Below are 20,057 nucleotides of genomic sequence, written 5' to 3' on the forward strand. Positions count from 1 at the left end.
CCTCAGTCTCTCCAGGAACTCAGCTGTAACTCATGAAAAATAGCTGTATAAACAATGCTAGAGGGATTACATGTACTGTTTGATGATGAATACTGGTGATCAAATTCCTTGACTTAATGGAATCATAATGAGATGAATGGATTCCTATGTATATTTTCATGAATCCATAAGTCAGAATGAATTGGCTGTTTCATCCTCAACTTTAACACACGTGTCAAACTCATTCCACGGAGGGCCGAGTGTCTGTGGGTTTTCGCTCCTCCCTTGTACTTGATTTGATGAATTAAGGTCACTAATTAGTAAAGAACTCACCTGGTTCTCTAGGTCTTAATTGAAAGGAAAAACCTGAAGACACTAGGACCTCCTATGGATTGAATTCACTTTAACAGGACATATTGTCTGGCTTCTGTCTTCACACCCCCTCATGTATAATACGGGTGGATTTACATTTGTAAAGTATCTAGTGATCTATCTTCAACATCAGATTTGCAACTTTTATGTTTACACTAGCCTGGGATGTGGTGTGGCCAAAAACCACATTCCTGTGTCTTGTGAGTGCAGCTATTAGCATACCGTAAATATCATAGTATATAAACAAACAAAACAAAAATTGCTATTCAAACTATACAGGAGCTTCTCAACTAAATCTTGTTGCACACTTGATTTAATGCAATGATTCACAAATGTGTGGATACTTTTAAAAGCAAAAATGCTGTCTGCTGGTATAAAGGTAATTATTGCAGGTTCATGTGGTGTGGGAGAGCCATTGTCTTTGCACTGTACCACTCAGAGGGGGCTATGTCTCCAACACTACCGTCGGAGCAGGATTCCCCTCAGGGTTCCCCTTTAGGAAAATGTGGTGCCGGACATTTGACCGGCAACATTTAAATATACCGGACATTTGAGAAATTCTCCGGACCCATATGCATTGAGTGCGTAACCTGATTAAGGCGTCCACCCACGGTGCACAGAATGACAGAAATCACATTTAGAATATGGTAATTTATATTAACGGAACATGTAAGTTGAGGATTCAACGATGTGCTGTCCTTACCGATTCTGATGTTCACTTTGAACATGTAACTGTCCATATTTACTCTTCCTCAGCCAACAAGACGAGTAACGAACAGCAAAATCACTGGCATATGTCAATCTACTATAGTAAAGAAGTTTAGGCTGCCTATTCTATTGGTCAGCTTGTCGAGAAAGAAATAGCCTATTTCAAACGGACTCTGGGACAGTTGTGGGACGATAGATCCCAAATTCATACAACCAGTATGCCTAGGCTCAGTGGCGATTTTAGAATGTAGATCTTGGTGGGGCGAGAAAATAAAAAAAAGTGGGATGCATGCCAGCAAAGCCACTACACAATACATTCATTGCACTATACCGGTGACAAGTGGTGCCCACAAACTGTTAGGGCCTACATAAAACTGTACCAACAGCAGATGCACGTAGTCAATATAACTATTTGTTCAGCACTTTTGAAATGTACAGCGACAGTATTCATGTACACCGAGGAACTTAACTTTCCACCTTCTCCACTGCTGTCCCGTCGATGTGTATCGGGGGTGCTCCCTTTGCTGTTTCCTGAAGTCCACGATCATCTCTTTTGTTTTGTTGACATTGAGTGAGGTTATTTTCCGGACATCACATTCCGAGGGCCCTCACCACCTCTCCGTAGGCTGTCTCGTCGTTGTTGGTAATCAAGCCTACCACTGTGGTGTTGTCTGCAAACTTGGAGGCGTGCATGGCCACACAGTTGTGGGTGAACAGGGAGTGCAGGAGAGGGTTGAGAACGCACCCTTGTAGGGCCCCAGTGTTGAGGATCAGCGGAGTGGAGATGTTGTTTCCTACTGTCGTGTCTTTGGCTATGCCGGATTAAGTGATATGACATGCTATTCTATAAAATAATTTCTCTGTAATTAATATTACCTGATTAAACTAATCATGTAGATGTAATTAACTAGAAGGTTGGGGCACCACGAAAGAATGTTTATAGAGCTGTTATCTTCCGAATAAACTCTTAAAGACCTGGTCATCTTTTACCTCAATAGCAGTCAATATTTAATCGCCGCCTTATTCAGTCTCATCTGAAAGTTGTAAATTCTTGGTTATCTTCACGAACCCTGGCTAACAAGTTGAATCAGCAATACAAAATTGTTTTATTTATTTACTAAATACCTAAATAATCACACAGAATTACATCTACACAGAATGGATCATACATTGATTACAAATTATGTCAGAGCCAACATGTCAATTCTAATAGGCTTTTCGGCGAAAGCAAACACTGCTATTATCTGAGGATAGCAACAGAGTAAACAAAGAGAGAGAAGCATATTTCAACCCTGCAGGCGCGACACAAAACGCAGAAATAAAAATATAATTCATGCCTTACCTTTGACGAGCTTCTGTTGTTGCCACTCCAATATGTCCCATAAACATCACAAATGGTCCTTTTGTTCGATTAATTCCTTCTATATATATCCAAAATGTGCATTTATTTGGCGCGTTTGATCCAGAAAAACACCGGTTCCAACTTGTGCAACGTGACTACAAAATATCTCAAAAGTTACCGGTAAACTTTGCCAAAACATTTCAAACTACTTTTGTAATACAACTTTCGGTATTTTTTAACGTAAATAATCGATCAAATTGAAGACGGGATGATCTGTGTTCAATACAGGATTAAAACAACCTGTAGCTAGCTTTCTGGTCAAGCGCCTCTAACAAACAGTACACTTCAAGTGACCCTCGTTCAAGATGGCCGTTCTTCTTCATTACACAAAGGAAAAAAACTCAACCAATTTCTAAAGACTGTTGACATCCAGTGGAAGCGATAGGAACTGCAAGAAGGTCAATTACAAATCTGGATTCCCAATGAAAACCATAGCTACCTGGCCGCTTATAACGTTAGCTTTGGGCAACAGGGTTAAGTAGCTGGCTAGCTATTTATTTTCATGAACTGAAGTTCAATTTCAATAGGCGAACAACAATTCCCTACCTAGCTAATACTTACTCACACGGATTCCTAAATCATTGCTAAGAATAATGAAAATGACTGCAGTTTCTACTGATCATTGTTTTCAGGCAGGTTGTATTGGTGCTAGCTAGGTACCAAGCAAGCTAGCTAGCTACCCCAGAAGTTGCGGTCGAACAAATAATGCTTTATTACCAACCCACTATTGTAAACACATTGTTTGTGGCCGTTGTTTGCTTGGTTGCAGACTTTTTTTTTGTACAGCTTTGCCAGTGCTACTGATAGCGTTCTTTAATAGAACTGTGTTATTTGACGTGTCAAATGAAAAGTTTATTTAATGCGTCATAGTGTTATTTGAAATGTATCCTTTTTGACACGCAAAGACCCAAACGGCATTCCATAGTATGTCGTGAAGCTAATAGCAATGACGCTATTATTGTGTAACCGGTAGGGCAATATCTGAAAAATAGCGCACTTGGTAGTGTGTACCGGTGCTCGACCAGTCGCGAAAGCCAACCAGTCATGAAAGCCAACATCACCCACGACAGAGAACGGTTGATTGTCAAGGGCAATAAATTCCATTATCTTGGCGTTTCTGGTTTTTGCCTTTTGAGTTGTCTCGCTGAATTTTTAAAAACTCTTTCAAATGACTGTTCAACTTGTTGACCGCTCGATCCACACAGCAGACATTGTGGGCTTGGTTAGGAATGCTGTGTTGCACGTGTAGCGCAAAATTACATTATATAGATATGCACGTCAGCTTTGACATCGGTTTTGCACACTGGCGTTAAACTAGACAGGGCCTATACCAATGTAGGCATTTTTAGCTAATATCGTCCAATTCCGATATGTTCACCGATATATCGTGCATCCCTAATTAAAAATGATTTCCCAGTAGCTTGTCGGTTTGATTCATGATGATTGCTAGCTAAGACTTTGAAAGTAAGATGTTGACATGATCAGTCCAATCAAAGCTACTGTACATATAATGTGATTTGATGTAATTTTTTCTCTGGCCAATGAACTTGAGCCTTCTTGGAAGTGCACTTGTAATATAACTCAACGGTCATCCATCTCGGAATTCGAAGATCCCTGAAATCCTGATTTGACCTCCTTCCCAGTTGTCTTGAAAGCACAAGACTTCAGCAGCAGTGCTTGCGCTGTATGACAGATTTTTCACTCAAAGGCTCTGTATCTGTATGCTATACGGGTGTGATAAATAAGATACATAACGGATAAAATGTACACGCACCAATTTAATTCCACTCAATTATGCAAAGTAACCTATAGACCAATTTAAGCATGACCAGTCTAATGTATTTACATGGACTGGTATTTCCGTCAATGAATAGGCTGAAAAGCATTATTTTACATGGATTTTTTCTTCTACCTGCGCCAATTTTATTTATTGGCTTTTCTATTTTTTGATAGGACGAAAGCCAGCTATTACCGGGTAATGGATAACTTGTCCCGGAAGTAGTGTGAGAGACATCTCTTAAAGAGATTACATTTTTAACTACACAAGTATCTCTCCTGGACCTAGTTTGTGTCGTAGAAGTAGTGTAAAGAGGACCCTTGCAAATTGAATACCTTATCTCCCTAACATGTAGTGATGCTGATACACTGATGCTGCATCAGTGACGCTGGGATTAATGACTGTTTGTGTCTGTCTGCAGGTATTTGGTGACATCTATCACTTCCGGCACCGTTCTGTGGAGAAGAGGTCTCTGTCGGATCACCGAGGGACGCACGTCCGTCTACAAAAAGAGCCTCAGGTAAGACGCCTTGGGAGGAGGTGTGAGTGTGTGTAGATGTTGGGTGGGTGAGTGTATCAAAGCGGATGAGGAGGTTGAGAGTGAGTGTACAGCAAGAGCGGGTGGAGGGATGTGAGTGTAGGGGAGGATGGGTTATATCAATAACATGACTTCACCAGCCGCAACAGAGGGTGGGGGTTGGATTGGGCTTGTTGAAAGATGATTCATTAATCTAGAGTCATACTGTAATGCACCTCCCATTAACAACACAGCCAGTGTGAGAGAGGTGAGAGGTGATGGAGGGCAGTATGTGAAAGAGGTTGAGAGTCACTGTACTGTAGCTAGGTTGGATTTGTTAACTTATATTCCATAACATGACTGGCGGAGCCGTTGGTACTACATCACCACCTGTGGAGTGGCCATTAGGCAGGCAGTGGGGGTCAGGGTCGATGCAGAGGGGACCACGGTGAGCTAACAACCACAGGGCAGAGTGCCAGAGACCTGAGCTCTCATTTATCACCTGCTTTTAATGGATGTCTCGGACACCCTACAGCATCTGCCTGGTCTGTTTCCTTTCCCTGCTTTATGTTAGGGCTGGGAGGCGAGAGCATGCTAAACATGCTACTCACATACACACACGTATACAGTGCTTGGCTATACTGTGGTGTCTAATGATCTCATTCTCAAACCACCTCTGAATAGATTAGGTTTCCAGTTTGATTTCTAATGCCTGTCATGTCTGATTTCTCTTCCACTCCTATTGTGTGTATGTAGTGTGTACTGTGGATGTTTGAGTGATGGGGCCCTGTTTAAAAGGTCTGTGATTAAGTGTCGCTGGGGCTGTGTGTAGTTCTCTCCTGGTCTCGTGTTTCCCTCTGTAGCTCTTTGGGCTCTGGCTGTGTTTCCATGGCTGTGAAAGTCGAGCGTTAGTACTGCGGCACAATGAATGTCCTGCCATCTGCAACAGCCGTTCAGAACCGCTCCGCTGTTTGTCACTCAGCGCAGCTCAGGTCCAGATGGGAAGATCAGAGAGAGAGAGAGGGCTTGTAACGCAAACTCAGACTCATGTCCAGGAAAAGCTAACATGCACGTGCAGATATGCATACACAGTCACACTCACCACTAGTTCCTCCCCTGACTAACTAATGTTGGTGCTGTTGTGGGCTGGTTCTGCTAATGGGGGCGGCTGGCAGTTCCACATGCTGTACAAAACACAGCTTTAAAGGTATGCAGGACCTGCTGATTCAGAGGTACTCTTCCCCTCCCATGTCCAAGAACAGACGTGTGTGATTGAGTATGCTTTCTTATGGGGGTGACTAGGTGTGAATGAGCAAGACCTGTGGTACTAACTGACATCCCCTGGGAACCCACAATTGAAAATCCCCTGTAACTATGGAGTGTCATGGGAAGTCCATTGTGTGTTAAGGGAAGGACTAAGTGCTACTGCAGTCTGCCAGTGGACATCTCCCCTATCCAGCCCTGTTCCTGTAGAGAACCCATGTTTTGGTTTCCCAGCGTTATGGGAGGTCATTCAGCCAGCGAACTGTGTGGCCAAGTCTCGCTGCTGTTTTGTCTTGAGCAGGCGCACGGTGGGAAAAGCGTTGTGTGGCCTATCTCCTCTTACCCTTAGCAGCACAGCACCAAAACAACACTGCTCCCGCCCCAACCCCACTCCTCCCCTCACCACTCAACTGATGGGATTTCCTCTTTCGCCGCCGCTCCATTTCCTGTTGTTGAATTCCTTTTCTCCCTGAGCACCTCAAAGAAAGGGGAACCTCCTTGCACCTCCCTCCCTCCTCTGCTCAGGTCAGCCCTGTGGCCCACAGCAGTCACACTGGGGGAGATGGATCTCAAACAAAAGCAGCAATAAACCCTGCTCAAAGACCCACATTACTGTGGACTAAACGGCCAGGGACTCTGCCAAAACGTAGTCTGGCTGACAGACCCCGCTGATCTGGGAGCTAATGCCTGGGCTTGGCCCGGCTGCTCATTCACATCTAATGGTGATGTATTGCTCTAATATTGTGTTGCTGTTGTAAGACCATTGCTGTAGTGAAATTGTGTTAGGCCTAAACGATATACCCATAGAAATGCCATCAATCCAGCCATCAGTATTACCTCAAGTTATTCCTGGTCAGGCCATGTGGTCAGGGAAAACCCCTGGACCTAATCATTTTACAATCCATACAGCTACCTTTACTACAGCAATGTAACACTACAGCCATGCTCTGCCATGGTAATAGTACTCTAGCTGTGGTCGTTGCTTTGGTGTGAGCCTAAGGTTGTGTTTTGTTTGGTTGTGTTCATGTTTGTATATGGAGGAGAAGAGAGCAGGAAGGAAGGCACAGAGACCTGTCTGCTCAGTATCTGCTGGACAGCAGCGTTTAACCAAGCAGCCGGGGTCCTGTATGTGAATGGTCTGGAGCGAGGAGAAAAGCTGTCTCAGATAGCTGGTATCCGGGCCCAGTTATAATGCAGATCTTATCTGTTAACTGCTAGCTGTTCCCTCTGTTCTGTTCCACTTCACTCGGTCTGTTTAAGAATTCCCGGAGACTCCCTCTCTGGCTCGCTCCGATTTTCCCCTTTTCAAACATTTGCTTAATTATCTCTGTTTGCGATAGGGAAACTTTGGCAAAGGCCTTTAAGTGTAATTAACATTGGAAACGTCTGTCTTTCTTGACTGAGGATCGGATGGTAATCTGTGGTAAACTTAACTCAGAGACAAAGTTAACTTCTCTTATTGTGTTGATTTTAAATCATCCATTCAAAATGTTTATTCACTCCCTGTCTCATATGAAAAACACAAGCCTCATTAATGCTGTTTCTGGGGGTGATCCGTTAGGCTAATTTGAAAAGAGCAGTCCTATGGAAAGGATTGGTTGGGCCGTGTGAGTTTTAGCCTTCCCATCCTCAAATCAAATGTTAATGGTCACATACACATGGTTAGCAGATGTTAATGCGAGTGTAGTGAAATGCATGGGCATCCTCTATGCAGTCAGGCGCTACTTGATAACCCTGTGCATCTTAAGAGAGGGGATTTAGCTACTCTGGGATGCTATCTTTCATGATTGACCTGTTTTAATCAATAACCGCAGAGATACTGACCCCCTCCCCCAGGCTGACGCTGTCTGAGCTTAGCAGACTGTTCATTAACAGTCCAGAACCTCCATTTCTAATCTCATCTCCCCTGGTTGAACTGGATGGAGGTTTACCATCTGGAACATCAAGGTAACAAACTATCAACAGTGTTCTTTCTGGTTGTATTGTGGTTGGCAGAGTTCATGAAAGCAATGACAGGCTCCATTGGCCAAATGTAGACTGTAAACAGTGTTGCCCTGAGTTACCATAGAGACTGTTGTTTTCATGGAAAGTGAGTTTCTCCCTAATGTGCTATGTGTGTTCTCAGTACTCACACCACATAGTGAGCCCAGTACCGGCAGCTAATCTGCATGCTTGACTGAGTGTGCTTGAGCTGTGATTAAGGGGTCTTGTAGCAGGCCTTGTTAATGCCTTGTTTGCAGGAGAATGAGCCCAGACTGTGGCATGGCACAATTACAGGGGTCCTCTCCCTCCCTCTTTTGGCCCTCTCACACTCCGCATGGCTGACCTAGCCTCATTCTGTGGCCGCCAGTAAATCGCAGAGTAAGAGACTTAACAGTCAGGGGGAAACCATGTTGCTTCTGGCCATGCAATATCACCGTTTCCTTTTTGAACTTTATTTTTGATGTCCCTGGTCGCCTCAGTCGTCATTATTCTGTGGGGAGCTGGTGAGTGTAAAGCTGATGACTGGTCTGTGGGGAGCTGGTGAGTGTAAAGCTGATGACTGGTCTGTGGGGAGCTGGTGAGTGTAAAGCTGATGACTGGTCTGTGGGGAGCTGGTGAGTGTAAAGCTGATGACTGGTCTGTGGGGAGCTGGTGAGTGTAAAGCTGATGACTGGTCTGTGGGGAGCTGGTGAGTGTAAAGCTGATGACTGGTCTGTGGGGAGCTGGTGAGTGTAAAGCTGATGACTGGTCTGTGGGGAGCTGGTGAGTGTAAAGCTGATGACTGGTCTGTGGGGAGCTGGTGAGTGTAAAGCTGATGACTGGTCTGTGGGGAGCTGGTGAGTGTAAAGCTGATGACTGGGTGAAGACTGCAGCCTGGATTAGAGATCAATGGAAACTGTTGCTTCCTGACAGGAAGCCACGTGGACTCATGGGTAATGGAGTGAAGTCGGATGGTACATCTCAATAGTCTAACGTAGCTTCCTCATCTCCTTTCCATTGCCTGCACTGACATTAAACTGGGACAGCAAATTCCTGGTAGGCATCCTGTCATTTGGCTTTCACCTACCTTAGTGTCAGTGCAGAGACGAGGAGACATGGAGGAGAAGCCTCTTGTATTGTGATGCCCCCATAGACTGAACTGGGAGAGTGGTTCAGCCTCCCTAAACCTCTTCTCCTATCCATGTCCCACTATTTAATCTGATATCCCCTGCTGTAGGACACAGACCATCACCCATGTTATCTCTGTTTTCATATTGCTGCTGTCCGTACAGTAGCACCCCACCCCCAGTCCCCCATTCTTCGTAATGTGTTGACCTTGTGAAGGGGCCACCCACTGTTGAAGCATCTGCTCCAGTGTGATTCTGTACAACTGCCAACCAGCAAGGGCCTTTCAACACTGATTCATGTAAACACGTCCGATTTCCCCCCCCCCCCCCCATTTAATTTCTTTTTTTTTTTAAATAAAAAATCTGTACACCAATTATTGGTTGGATGGCAGCGCATAAAGGTGCGTGTTGTGTCGGTAGTAACTTTGGTGTTATTGACGCTCTTGTGGTTTGAGCTGTTGGCAGAGAGGGGGCTTCTGTGGTTCCTGGTTGACCTTCATGCCTGCCTCTCTGTCCTTGCAGCGGTCTCTTGTCTCCCTGCTGCAGCTTCTCGTCCACTTCCCCCTCTGCCTGTGTCCCTTTCAGCCACTCCACTGTACGTGGAGACAGCAGCCCGTAGAGGGGGTGTGACGCAGGGTTGTCGTTGTGTGCAATCTGCCTCTGTCCACACTTTCTGCCGCACGCCGGCTGGAACTCCCAGAGAAGAATTGCTCAAATCACATTTTATTGGTCGCTTACACAGTTTCTATCTCCAACAGCGCAGTAATACCTGGCAAAAATAATAAATAAAACACAACGCACACATAATCCAGAAAAATCCATCCCTGCTTACTGTTATTACCAGGGCTTTGTGTGGGGAGGCAGAGCACAGCGAGGAGGGAGACTGAGGATAAAGACTGGGTGTCGTAGTGTGTGTGTGTATCCTCCTTTCTATGTTGATGTGTTGTTTGTTTGTTTGTGTGTGTGCGTTTAATGTGATTTTGTGTGTCTGTGTGGCCCCCTATCTGACCTCATCTAGCAGTTGTAATTAGTCTCAGCGCAGGCCGTCGTTAGGCTCGGTCTCTAATGAGGAGCCCCTGAAACGTATGTTAGAACTGCTGTTCCCTTTATCGCTCTCTGCTGTCATCCCGCTCTGCTTGCTGAAACTAGATTTCTCTTTCATTCAGGGGAAACGGTGACCCTCATGTTCCCTCCTGCTCATCGTTATTTCTTATACCCTGTACTAATGGTCCTCTGGTATATTGAGTGCTGTTTTAGCACGGCTACTTCAGTAATGGCCCTCCTCTGGTTGAAATCCCTGTTACTAGTGTAGTAGTGGCGTTCCCATCCGCATATTAGCATGGTGAGCGAGTCTACTTAAAGATGGAATCCGCAGTAGAGGAAACGGTGCCACTGTCTGCCCCACGGCTTTTGTTATTGTTTTTGTTTTGTTGACGAAGTGGATGTGAGGAGTGTCGCCCAATGTGGTCAAAAAATTGCAGTACACATTGCTGCTTCTCACTAGTACACTGTCTAATGAAGGAAAAAAATAACAGTTTGCAATAACTTTTTTGTTGTAGTTTCGCGAAAGAATGTGGTAGTTTCACAATTAAAGATTCCAGCTTTAATGGAGTGCCCAAGCTGAATGTAATCACGTCTCTCTGTTTAATGCCATGACTGATGCCTCTCTGTATCTGTCTGTGTGTGTGTTCCTCAGGTGACGTGGGCAGAACAGCAGGTGGTGAAGAGTAGGAAGAAGAGGGACATCTACACGGAGCCCTCAGACCCCAAGTTTACCCAGCAGTGGTACCTGGTGAGTAGACCTAGTCTGGCTGACGTTTAACAATCTGTATCACTTTATTATCTCTCAATAGGAAGAATGTGTCTCAAATGCGTAGGGAGAGAAATCAATACCCACTCTCTGCTTCATTGCTGTCATAAATAAGCCACAAATGCTTCCTCAGTGTATGGACTGAAATTTCAGAAACATCCTCTTCAGACTACTGCCCATCACTGAAGCCACGGTGAGACAGACAGTTCAAACCTCTTCTCAGTTGATCAGTAATTCCTCCCTGTGCTCGGCTGTGTGCAATGTTATGTCTGGATGCACAGGGCTCTATAGAGCCTGTATCTTTATTAAAAGGGAAATGACATAAGAGCCCATTCAGTGGCACAGCAGTGCCCAGCACTCTGTTTGATCTGTCTGCCCGTTCTCAATAACTCAGTGGATAGTTCCCTGTTGGCTGAGTAAAAAAATAAAGTTTACTCTATTCAATAGACTGTATTAATACATTAATACCCTTTGTTTGAAGGAGTGGATGCGATTAAGCGTCTTGGTTGATGCAGAATGGACTGCTTAATGACCATGGTCTTTTAGGAGTCCATTATCAGAACGGCATACACATTTGGGTTTCCAGTCTTAAATTGAATTCATCTATTTATTGTATTCCCCAGACAATGGCACAGTCCCTGAACGAGGCAGTGAATACAAATAATGGACTGAAATTAAACCAGTCTCAGTTATTGACTGTATGTATCATCTTAAATGCAAAGTGACGCACTTTGACTTTGAGAAGGTTACACAGTCTGATCCAGTGGTCCATGAAAGAAACGGTGAGATAAACAAGTTGTGATTTCTCTTCACTTTGCTCCACCTTTAATTAGTCTCAAAGAAGGTTCAAGGCAATATAATAGAGTTGATTGTAATTCTCAACAAACAATCATTCCTCGCTTATTCTCCAACACGCTCACGCTGGAGCTGAAGCAAATCCAATTTCGCCCCATGTCCCCGAGCTGTTGTTGGGGGGGCTGACTTCACCAGTGTGACTAGCTACATTTAATTCCCCTCCGGAGTTCACAGCTCTGTCGCACACAGCTCGCTAGCTAACTCTCCAGGCACACTGATTTGACTAAAGCAGTTTACTATCACGCTACAGAGGGAGGCAGGGAACCCGGGGCCCTGCGATGGAGAGGTACAGCTGGTGCTACTTGCGGTTAGTGGGTTTAGTAAGGCTACTGTGGAGTGAGGTACGAGGAGTAGAGAGTATGCAATGAGATGGTTGTGAGGGTGTAAGGAGTGTAGAAAGGGTATTTAGTTTTAGTGGGAGCATGTAGCTGTAGCAAAGGTATAATGTGCATATAACAAGGGTGCAGTCAGGCAAAGCAGTTTTCTAGATGGGGTGCTGCTGTATGAGCATCTGAGAGCCTAGTCTGAGAGCCTAGTCTGAGAGCCTAGTCTGAGAGCCTAGTCTGAGAGCCTAGTCTGAGAGCCTAGTCTGAGAGCCTAGTCTGAGAGCCTAGTCTGAGAGCCTAGTCTGAGAGCCTAGTCTGAGAGCCTAGTCTGCGCCCAGGTGATTCTTGGTTGCAGATAGTATCTGTGTAGTCAGTTGACACTGTGTCTCTATGATAAGGACATGGATAGACTCTGCTGCTACTTCCTCTGCTTATTCTTATGTATGACAGCAGCTCATATCACTGGTCTGTCCCTCATGGATTAAAAAAAAAAAAATCTCAAGGCACAGTGTGAGATTTCGAAGGCAGGAAAGTTTGTTCATGTGCCAATATTTAATGCAGTAAGAATGGTCAATTTAGGCATAGGAAAAATACAGAAATACCAATGTCCAAGACCATTACAAGAACCTGGAGAATTTTCAGGGTAATTTCCAGATTTGAGCAGGATTTTCTGAGTGAGATGAATCCACACAGACCAAAGCTTTGGCCATGGATATCTGACACTGAAGGCCTTGGATGAGAGGAAAATAGTAGGACGCTTTTCAGACAAATTACATTAAATTGCGGCAGCATTCTAGAGAAATGGCTTTGAACTGCAAGGCATTAAACATGGTATTTGACCAAAGGTCAAGTATGATGTGGAGAGAATACCAAAAGGCCTGTGTAGAAGTCTATACCATTACCCTGCTAGATGGTTGTCCACTAACAGAGACTCTCGGGGTGGCTCTGTGAGATGTATGCTGGGTCTGGTGTGGGACTGATGCTACATGCTGAGTGATGAGTCTGCCTGTCTGCCTGTCTTTGTCTGCCTAGCACCACAGGATGTTGTAAGCCTGTCTGGTGCCACAGGATGCCGTCTGCCTCCCGTGGGGATTTAGTCATTTTCTGTTATGATTGATGTCTAATGCAGTCTGACACATTTCTCATGGAACACACCACCCAAACACTCATCTATATATTTCTGTTTGGAGACGATCGCGGTATATTTTTTCATTTCATAAAAACAATTATAAACTGGGTGGTTTGAGCCCTGAATGCTGATTGGCTAACAGCCGTGGTATATCAGACCGTCTATCAAAACATGTATTTTTACTGCTCTAATTACGTTGGTAACAAGTTTATAATAGCAATAAGGTACCTCAGGGGTTTGTGGTATATTGCTTAATTTGATGATGCAGAGATATGTTTGATCATTTTCGTCATCTAACATATGTGTCTTGTAATGGCTCTTTAGACTCCATTGACTGTTCTTGGTGTTTTCTACTCCACAGTACAATGCTAATCATCGTGACCTGAATGCTAAAGGTGCATGGGAGCTGGGCTACACTGGGAAGGGAGTGGTGGTGTCCATCCTGGACGATGGTATAGAGAAGAACCACCCAGACCTTATATCAAACTATGTGAGTATCACCATCATATTACTCCTAGCTTCAAGGCTGGGGCTGCTGCATCTCAATAGTTTAAGGTGGCTTCCTTTCCATGATCCATGTTGATGAGGAGAGGAGGCCATTTTGGACTATTGGTATTCACCCCTAGACTTTTACTCTTACCCCTCTTATCATAGATGAGTGATTCTGATTGTCTCTGTCTGTCTATAGGACCCAGACGCCAGCTATGATGTGAACGACGGAGATCCAGACCCTCAGCCACGATACACACAACTCAACGACAACCGGTAAGACCCTGATTTTAAAAAGACACTGTTTCAGTGGCAGCAGAATTTGATCTCACCGTGCCTAACTTGATTCTTTATACAAATCTACCATTGACGTCAATGCATGATTAACATGGAAATACGCGTCACGTCGTGTGCCCATGCCACATTATGATTCAGTTCTGAGAGAAGAGACGTGTAGGATGGTTCTTATATTAGGCAATACTTAACGCATCACACGGGAAACGTCACGCCTCTACATGAATAGGCTGATTCATTGTGGTGTCCTCATAAAAATACTGTCATTTCTCATGCAATCAGATGGGTGTGTGGTTCTATTGGAGAGACACAGAGGAAGGGATCTGGAATTGGTGGGGTAATGGAGTGAGTTATGGGGACCGTCACTCTGGCTTGGGTCCAGGTCTGTCAGCTGTTAGAGCAGAGTTTCTCTGAGTGAAAAGAGAAAGAGACATGCACTCAATGAATGTGTTGAATGTGACAGTTGAGTTATTTTAATAAGCCGGGAGACAGATTGAAGTAGTAGACTCTTAGAGGGTCGGAGAACATCTCAATGGGTTTTGGGTCTCCCCCCAATCGAGAGCAAACGCATGTGCTTTAGCGTCTTAAATCACCCAGCTGCTACCAGGGCATTTCTGTGGCCTAGTTAAGTGGAGTAAATCTCCTGGGATTAAGTGAATTTGTGAAGAAAGCAGCTTTACTGCAGTGGCCTGAGCAGATAGCATTAAGACTTGTTTACTACCACCCCTGATGTCTTCCCTGCTGCCCTGAATTGATCGAATTAATTTCATCAGCGTTAACGAATACAACAAATCTCCGGCCTCTGGAAAGGCCTGCTCCTCTCGTTCTGCTCCCCTGCATGCTTCCCCTTTCTGACTTAAATTTGTGATTTTCCGTAATCTGCTGTTTTCGGGCTGCTAGCCAAATACCCTTTTTTTAAATCTTGAGGCTAACCATGCTTGGTGATGACAGGCAAAGAGGGTTATAGTTAGACGCTAGTGGAAATCAAAGGTCTCCAGCTGAGACTGCATGGGTCTGGAGCAGGCACTGTCCACATGGAGGCCAGACTGGTGTAAGGAGAGATGGAGATGGCCTCAAGTAAAACGACAGTGCATACATTACTTCCTACACTAGTGTGTATAGCCATAGGTCTTGAGCCTCCTGCTGTCAAGGCGAGAAAGTGAAACGGCGGAGTAAGAGCTAACGCCAATGGAGCTCTGCCACTTACCACACACACGCGTACACACACACACACACACACACAGAGCCATACATTATGATTCCTCCAGCATACACACAGAGCCATACATTATGATTCCTCCAGCATACACACAGAGCCATACATTATTATTCCCCCAGCATACACACAGCCAACAGACAGTTGATTCCCCTATCCCCCACACACAGTGCAGTAAATGCCTTTGGACTGAGAATCCTCCTGGCTTGTACTCTCCCCCCTGCCTAGCTCACCCCAGCCCTTATCTCCGGCCGCCCAGCTTTGCCTCGCTTCCCCGTGGCAGGACTGAGGTGTGTGTAACTGCGTGGGGTTGGTGTAGGCGTGTGTGTAAACACCCTGTGGGCAGGCTGGAGCTCTGTAAGGCTGTGTAAGGGTCTGTTCCCTGCAGAAAGCCCAGCTCTGTTCACCTCCATAAAGATCCCTTTCTTCCCCTGCGTGAGGAACGCTCCTCTGCAGCAATGTGGCCATTCAGCCCTGTATTTGTCCAAGTCAACATGTGATCTGGCCCTGTGGCTCTGCAGCCATACTGTCTTAGACCAGGATGCTCAGTCTCTCTAGGGGGCTCTGCTGCGAGCTAAAATTGGAATTGAGGGGGTTTTCTTTTTATGTATTGAATGTTTCCCAAAATGCCCATCCTCCGCTGGGAGTGGCAGGCTTTAAAGCTAGGTCTAGCGCAGGATAATCTCCATAAGATTTGAACTGAGGTTCTCTTGTAATTGATTTTGCCCACGGAGGCTTTTCTGTTATTTGAGGTATTTTGGTAAAGCAGTGGGAAGTAGACTTGAGATTTTTTTTTTTAAATGTCCTGGAGGAAGTTGATTTTATCACGCGGTGCTGTAACTGCTGTACTATGGCTGATATCATGTTATTCATATTTTAATTAAAAAGAGCCAGGGAGTTTGAATCGTGCATTACATTAAGTTGGCTTGCTGCAAGATACCATCAAGGACAATAAACTTTGATTAACTGTACTGTAGTTGTACCCACACACACAGTAATGTAGCTGTATATTGGGTGAACATTGGGGATATTGCTGGTAGCAGTAAGTGTTGGTGATCATCATCTGACCACCTTTTCTCCAGGGTGCCAGCACTCTGTCTGTTAGTACAAGACAGAAAGACCTCTTGCTTTGAAACAGCAGGCATGTGTGTTTGTGTAGTCTTTGCTTTCAGTTTCCGCTGTATCACTGTCACATGTCAGGTTGTGTGCACACAGCTTGAAATGTTTAGTACATACACATGTTTGTGTCTGTGCCAAGGCTGCAGGGGCCAAGGAAAATAGTTCAATTGATGTTATAAGTTTGCGTTCTGACTTATCAAATGCTGCTATCAGTTAGAGGAGGAGAACGCTTGTTCTTCATTACAGCCCTTCATTTCTTTGGAACATTAAATCCCTCTTCCTAATGTGACCGGTCGTCAGTGTTGGGAGGAAGGCTCTATTTATCAGGAGCACTCCACAGAACAACCCAGGTTGATTCATTTTACATTGTCTCAGATTAGTTACACAAGATGTTTGCTTTGTATTCCCCCTCTGCCTCTGTTCCATAAACACTGAGAGACCTTTTGTCCTGTAGGTCAACTCATTAGTCAGCTGATTAAGTAGGAGCGGGGCCAGAGCAGTTGTTCAGATTTACCGCAGGCTAATGATCAGCTGGGGCCACTGGCCCAGTCTCAGAGAGCACAAATGATTTTCTTCTCAGTAATTAATTTAGGTTAGGAAAAACAGTGAGTGGAAGGAGCGCCTTGTCAAGCTATCAATAGCCCAATATGGCATCTGAGAGTGAAGAGCTCTCACACAAAGACAGGCTACTCAAATGGAACCCTATTCCCTATGTAGTGCACCGCTTTTGGCATCATTAAAAAGTAGTGCACTATGGGTAATAGGGTGTCATTTTGGATTTTGAACCAGGACTTCCGTGGACTGGATGGTATTTTACAGCTTCCAATTGTACCTGCCTTAGGAAGTTTCATCATGTTACGCAACGATAATAGGTCTAACGTTATGTATGACCTGAAAGGACATAATGGCTGTTAGCACTGTGTTTCTGCTCTGTAGGAAACCTCTAAAGTTCCACCTGTAGTTTTTCCCACATAAAAATATTTGTCTCGTTAATCTCTTTTCTTATAACAGTTGGCTTCGTTTGAAATATTGTCTTTATGGAAGTTCCACCTGTGGTTTCCCCATCGTATAAACATTTATTATGCTAATGTTAAGACCTTTCAGGAGGCAGCTGGTTGCCATGGGGATGTGAGCACCAAATTGGCTGAGTCATCCCAAAAGTTCATCAAACTGTAGCCGTATGGTTTCAGCACTCCAGTTCCACACCAGTATGGGAGCGATGTTCTATCGAAACTGATAACTATGAAATATGAGTTCCAGCTAAGGAGAAAGCCAAGTCAGCATTCTCACAGCACAATGATAATGTTGTTTTAGCTTACCATGGAAATCAGCTTTCCTGTTTTATTTTAATATGCCCTTTGATTAAGTTAGTCCAAACTTCTGGGAGGTTTGTCTCGTTCCTCTCCTAGTTTATCATTCCAACACCGTCTACAGTATCCTATCCTCAGTTTACCTTTATGTATTACTTTCTGGCCAGCTCAGTTAAACTGGCTTTGTCAGTGGTGTTAAGACTGGCGATGGAGATGGCCGTATCTCTGCTCCAGTAGTTCTGGTCAGGCTGACTTGCCAGCTCCTCAGGGACCAGCCTCATTTCCTGCTCAACTGCATCCCATATGAAGGAAGGAAGGAAGGATGGAGTTGCCCCTTCACACTGAGCGTAAGTTCTTTTTTTCGTTTTCCCCCTGCGGGTGAGGTTTTGGGCATGGTAAGCTCATCCTAGATCCATACCTAATGGTAAATTCTGCCAGGAGGAACGGCCAGCTAGCGGTCTGACGGAGATGGATTATTTGACCTACTGCAGTTGTCAATTGAAGCAAGGACAAAGACAATTGACCCAATGTCATTACATAAAAGTAAAATTAGCACTTGGTCTAATTCAATGTCAGTTTTGAATTCTAGCCTAGGATTAGGGGAGCTGATCCAAGATTTGTGCCCATCTTCCAGACTACAGTAAAGCAATTACTCAGAGTTAGTCTAATGTTTCAACGTGACTTTGGTGAGGTATTACCCTATGGGTGTATCGGAGTGCCTGGACACTGCCTGCCTGCTTTTAGTTGAGTCAGTGTTTAAGAATCTTAGAGTAGAAGGTGTTTCCTCCACACAGTGATGTGATGCAAGTAGGGCTGTCTGTTCTTTGAATGAATGCTAATCTAATGGTTGGCTTTGGGCTGGCAGCCAGCTGTAGCTGTGTGTAAGTCTGAGTCTTCTCTCCAGACGTGTGTCTGTGATCAGATAATGCCTGTTGTGTTCAACTCATTGACATGGCTTTTTGTTGCTCTTATCCCTCTAGATAAATATCACTTTTGTGTAGAGGCTACAGAGCATTGTTACACAATTAGTCAAAGATTCAGAGGATATTATAAAGGCTGTGAATAGAGTTTTGGCTCCCGCAACTCTTGAAAACCTAAGGATCCGGATCCCGTTCTGCGCATGTGTTATTTTACGTGCACAGTTTTCTATGTTGCTGCTGCTGACACTCCACCGCCCTTCACATTTCTCTCTTTTACTCATCCTCTTCTGAACCATGGTGATAGCCTCTGCCTCATAGTTCTGAACAGCTGAAATAAAAACCCTGCAGCGATTTGAATGAACATTCAAGGCCATTAGGAAGGCTACAACCTTCTGTCTGTTGTAACGGATATTACAGTTCCACAAGCAGGACGCAGTCCCTACACATTGCATTGGAGCAAAAACAAGTAGCATTTTGTGTGATGTAGGCTAATCTTTGTAGTTGCTGCCATATTGTAGCCACAAGCCAGAGTTGCTGAAAAAGAACACTACTACTTTGACTGCCTGTCTGCCTCCTGCTTAGCCGATGTTGGCAATGATGACGAAACGGGAACATTAAAATCGCTAATTCGACTGCGTGTCTGTGTCTTGCTTGTGTTTGATATGCTGCCTAAATGGCTGCATGTAACTCCCCACTTGAGTTTTGCATTCGGGCAAAAAGCAATCTACAAGTTTGTACGAACATGTTGATCATTTATTTTGTGTACAATGCATATAGCTGCATGTAGCCTAACTCCCCTACTGAAAACAGAGTATGAAATCACTCTTATGCTTAATAACCTACTGAGGCATGGAATGCAGTAGTTGGAACATGTCCTTTGTGTACCACATGAAGTTTGTAGGATAACGCCAGACAAAGGCGTTCATCGCTGATCAAGGAGATGGAAGCGGCAGTAGAGCACTGAGCAGCAGCTACCTTATAAAAAAATCCAGCACATAAGCAGAGATCTCTAGCCACAGAAAATCCGGAACCGTAGCCACTATTTTTAACCTCAAATATGAGACCATCTCGTGTGTGTGTGTGTGTGTGTGACAGACAGACAGACAGAGATTATAAAAATTGTTATTCAACATGCCTGTAACAGATGGTCCAGGGATTGGATCAGAGCTGATCTCATTACGAACAGTAACCGTTGAATAAAACTGAAGGGATAACTATAATCTGTTACTGATGATGCACCTCCTCTCTACATACTGTAGTTTATCATACCAGCACGGTGCGATTCAGAGTCTTTATGTTGAACGTGAGTGTCAGTGTATTCTTTCATGAAATATAAGATAGAGGCCGACCCACTCACATGAATCAGTGTCTGATCCCAGGCAAGTACATTTAGTTCATCTATATTATATATCATTGATGGTTGTTTTATGGAAGGCGTTTTAACTGCACACTTTACAGCAGTAATATAAAGTAGAGTTAAAC

The 20,057-nt window shown here is 44.4% G+C and overlaps 1 protein-coding gene across 4 annotated transcripts in view; it reads left to right on the forward strand.

Annotated features, from left to right (window-relative positions):
• The window catches only part of LOC139563237 (furin-1-like), a 98,253-nt gene that overhangs the window by 47,124 nt on the left and 31,072 nt on the right, over window positions 1-20,057 (forward strand). For all 4 annotated transcript variants that reach the window (XM_071381693.1, XM_071381694.1, XM_071381692.1 and 1 more), the window contains exons 3-6: window positions 4,660-4,758; window positions 10,804-10,899; window positions 13,589-13,717; window positions 13,916-13,992. In XM_071381693.1, coding sequence (XP_071237794.1) covers window positions 4,660-4,758; window positions 10,804-10,899; window positions 13,589-13,717; window positions 13,916-13,992 — 401 coding nt within the window. The remainder of the gene's footprint in view (window positions 1-4,659; window positions 4,759-10,803; window positions 10,900-13,588; window positions 13,718-13,915; window positions 13,993-20,057) is intronic.

This window comes from Salvelinus alpinus, chromosome 33 (assembly GCF_045679555.1).
Source record: "Salvelinus alpinus chromosome 33, SLU_Salpinus.1, whole genome shotgun sequence".
Lineage (NCBI taxonomy): Eukaryota > Metazoa > Chordata > Actinopteri > Salmoniformes > Salmonidae > Salvelinus > Salvelinus alpinus.